General features: G+C 40.5%; 1 protein-coding gene across 1 annotated transcript; it reads right to left on the bottom strand.

Annotated features, from left to right (window-relative positions):
- Positions 1-585: 585 nt before the first annotated feature.
- LOC130813471 (uncharacterized) lies at positions 586-1,794 on the bottom strand. Its single transcript, XM_057679305.1, has one exon. It carries the CDS (start codon positions 1,792-1,794, stop codon positions 586-588), a length of 1,209 nt encoding a protein of 402 aa, XP_057535288.1.
- Between the last annotated feature and the right edge of the window lie 650 nt (positions 1,795-2,444).

Here is a 2,444-nt window from a genome sequence, read left to right as displayed (position 1 = left end):
GCCAAAGCCTAGCTTTTCCATGACTTTCCTAAGGAACGACCAGTTGATGGAATCATATGCCCTTTGAAAATCAATTTTAACCAACGCCCTTGATATTCTGTTTTTCTTCAACCATCTCAGAGATTCATTTGCTATAAGCACTCCATCTAGGATTTGCCTATTCTTGACAAAGGCATTCTGTGATTCATGAATGAGAGGAGTAATGACATCCTTGAGACGGGAGGAGAGAATCTTCGCAATAATTTTGTAGATGGATCCCACCATACTAATGGGCCTAAACTCTTCAATTGATTCTGGAGTTTCAACTTTTGGGATTAGTGTGACCCATGTTATGTTCAAGTGCCTCAGCGAACCACCATATATGAAAAACTGTGTGACAGTATCAAAGATCTCATCTTTCATCTCTTCCCACATTTCTCTTATGAATTTGAAGTTGAAACCATCGTATCCAGGTGCCTTGTCTATTCCGCATGCCTACACTGCATTTTTTATTTCCTCCGTGAATGGGATTCGTTCAAGGTCTCTTGCTTGAGACTCTAAGATTGTTGGGTGGTTATCCATGTCAAAATCGAACTCCTGAGTCTCCTATTGAGCAAACCGTTCCCTAAAGAACTCCCTGACTTTGTCTTTTAGATTTTGAGTACCCCCTGTTGTCGTACCATTGATTTTTATCTTAGTGATCTCTTGTTTCTTTTTCCTGTGAAGGGTTGTCGCATGAAAGAATTTGGTATTTTGGTCTTTCATGTGGAAACCATAAGATCGAGCTCTCTGCCTCCAAATTCTCTCCCTTCTAATGAGCCACTGATGTAGCATGCTATTTGCCGCATTGAGTCTGGCCATTTCCATATTGTCGAGCATCCTGCTTTCACTTTTCCTTTCCAAATCATGTATCACCATCTCAAGATTATCAATTTTGTTGTCCATATGATCAAAGACTTCTTTACGCCATGACTTGAGCGGGTTTTTAATAATCTTGAGTTTGTTATGAAGTGACACATTAGGGGTTTTTCGCCATTCATTGACAATGAAGCTTTTAAAGTGTGGGTGTAGGAACCATGCATCATAGCATCTGAACGGTTTTGGACCCCAGTTGTTGCTCCTTTCCATCGTTAAAAGTAAGGGGTTATGATCCGAGAAGCTTCTACTCATGCCAATCAAGTTCAGATTTGGGAATTTTGTTAGCCATTCATGATTGCACAAAGCTCTATCCAGCCTGCTCTTGGACTCATTTCGACGCCAGGTAAATTTCACACCATGAAGGGGGATATCAAGTAGCCTTAGATTATTGATCCACGTGGAAAAATCCTTCATACTATGGAAACATGTGACAGCTCCTGTTCTTTCCCCTGGGTGCAATATAACATTAAAGTCTCCCAGCATCAGCATTAGTTTATTGATATTCTCCACCTCATCCTTGATTTCGTCAAACATGACTAATCTACTCCATCTATCATTATGGGCATAGATCACCCCAATACAACATTCAAAATTGTGGTTTATGAGACACCCTTCTATGAGGATCCATCTACTTCCCGTATGCTTGATTGAGGCATTGAAAGATTGTTTGTCCCATACCGCAATTAATCCACCACTATGCATGACTGAAGATAAGACCTCACAAAAGTCATAATCATCATTTCCCCATAACCTTTTTATTCTGGGTTGAAATTGTTTTTTGTGCTTTGTTTCCACCAAACCCATAAAATTAATCTTTTTCTTTTTTACTATTGACCTAATGGTAAGGGCCTTTTCACCTTTACCAACACCACGAATGTTCCAGAAGAGGCAATTCATATAAATTACTGAAGACACCAGCGTGGAGGAAAGTCTTGTAGACTCAATCACCCTTTCCCTCCATAATCAAAACTCTCTTTGACTTCCTAAGCCCGGATAGGACAGCCTGTTCATCATCTGTTGAGATACCTAATAATTGTGCGGTTTCCCAAGTTTTTTCCGCCTCATTCATGCCATCTATGGAAGGGGTTCGATGGTCACAGTTCTTTTTAGGGCGCCCTCTAGGCTTCGATGAGGAGTTGCCTATGATGTTGTGTGTGATGGGGGGAATTGGTGGGGATGACTGGTTCTCGGAAACATAACACAAATCAGCTGACAAAACATTGTTCCATAGAATGTTCTCATTCATGACAATGGGGTCGATCCATTCCTGATACTCCTTGTATTCCTTCCTCATGCACATATCTTGCATCAATGGGTCAAAGAAAGGGTGGGAATTGGTCTGTGGGCAATGTAAAGTATCCTTCTTCATATTCACTAGATCACCATTTGGGCCATTTATCCTATCCTCACATCCATGTACCGGACTTTGTTCAACTTTTCCATAGTACTCTTTAACCCAAACATCGCAACTCCCATGTTCATAAAATAGTTTAACTCGATTATCAATTATGTTTTGTGCTTTTGTTCTCACCAATAGCCTAGCACTA

This window comes from Amaranthus tricolor, chromosome 5, assembly GCF_026212465.1.
Source record: "Amaranthus tricolor cultivar Red isolate AtriRed21 chromosome 5, ASM2621246v1, whole genome shotgun sequence".
NCBI classification, from domain to species: Eukaryota; Viridiplantae; Streptophyta; class Magnoliopsida; order Caryophyllales; family Amaranthaceae; genus Amaranthus; species Amaranthus tricolor.
This window is presented reverse-complemented; position numbering and strand designations above follow the sequence as displayed.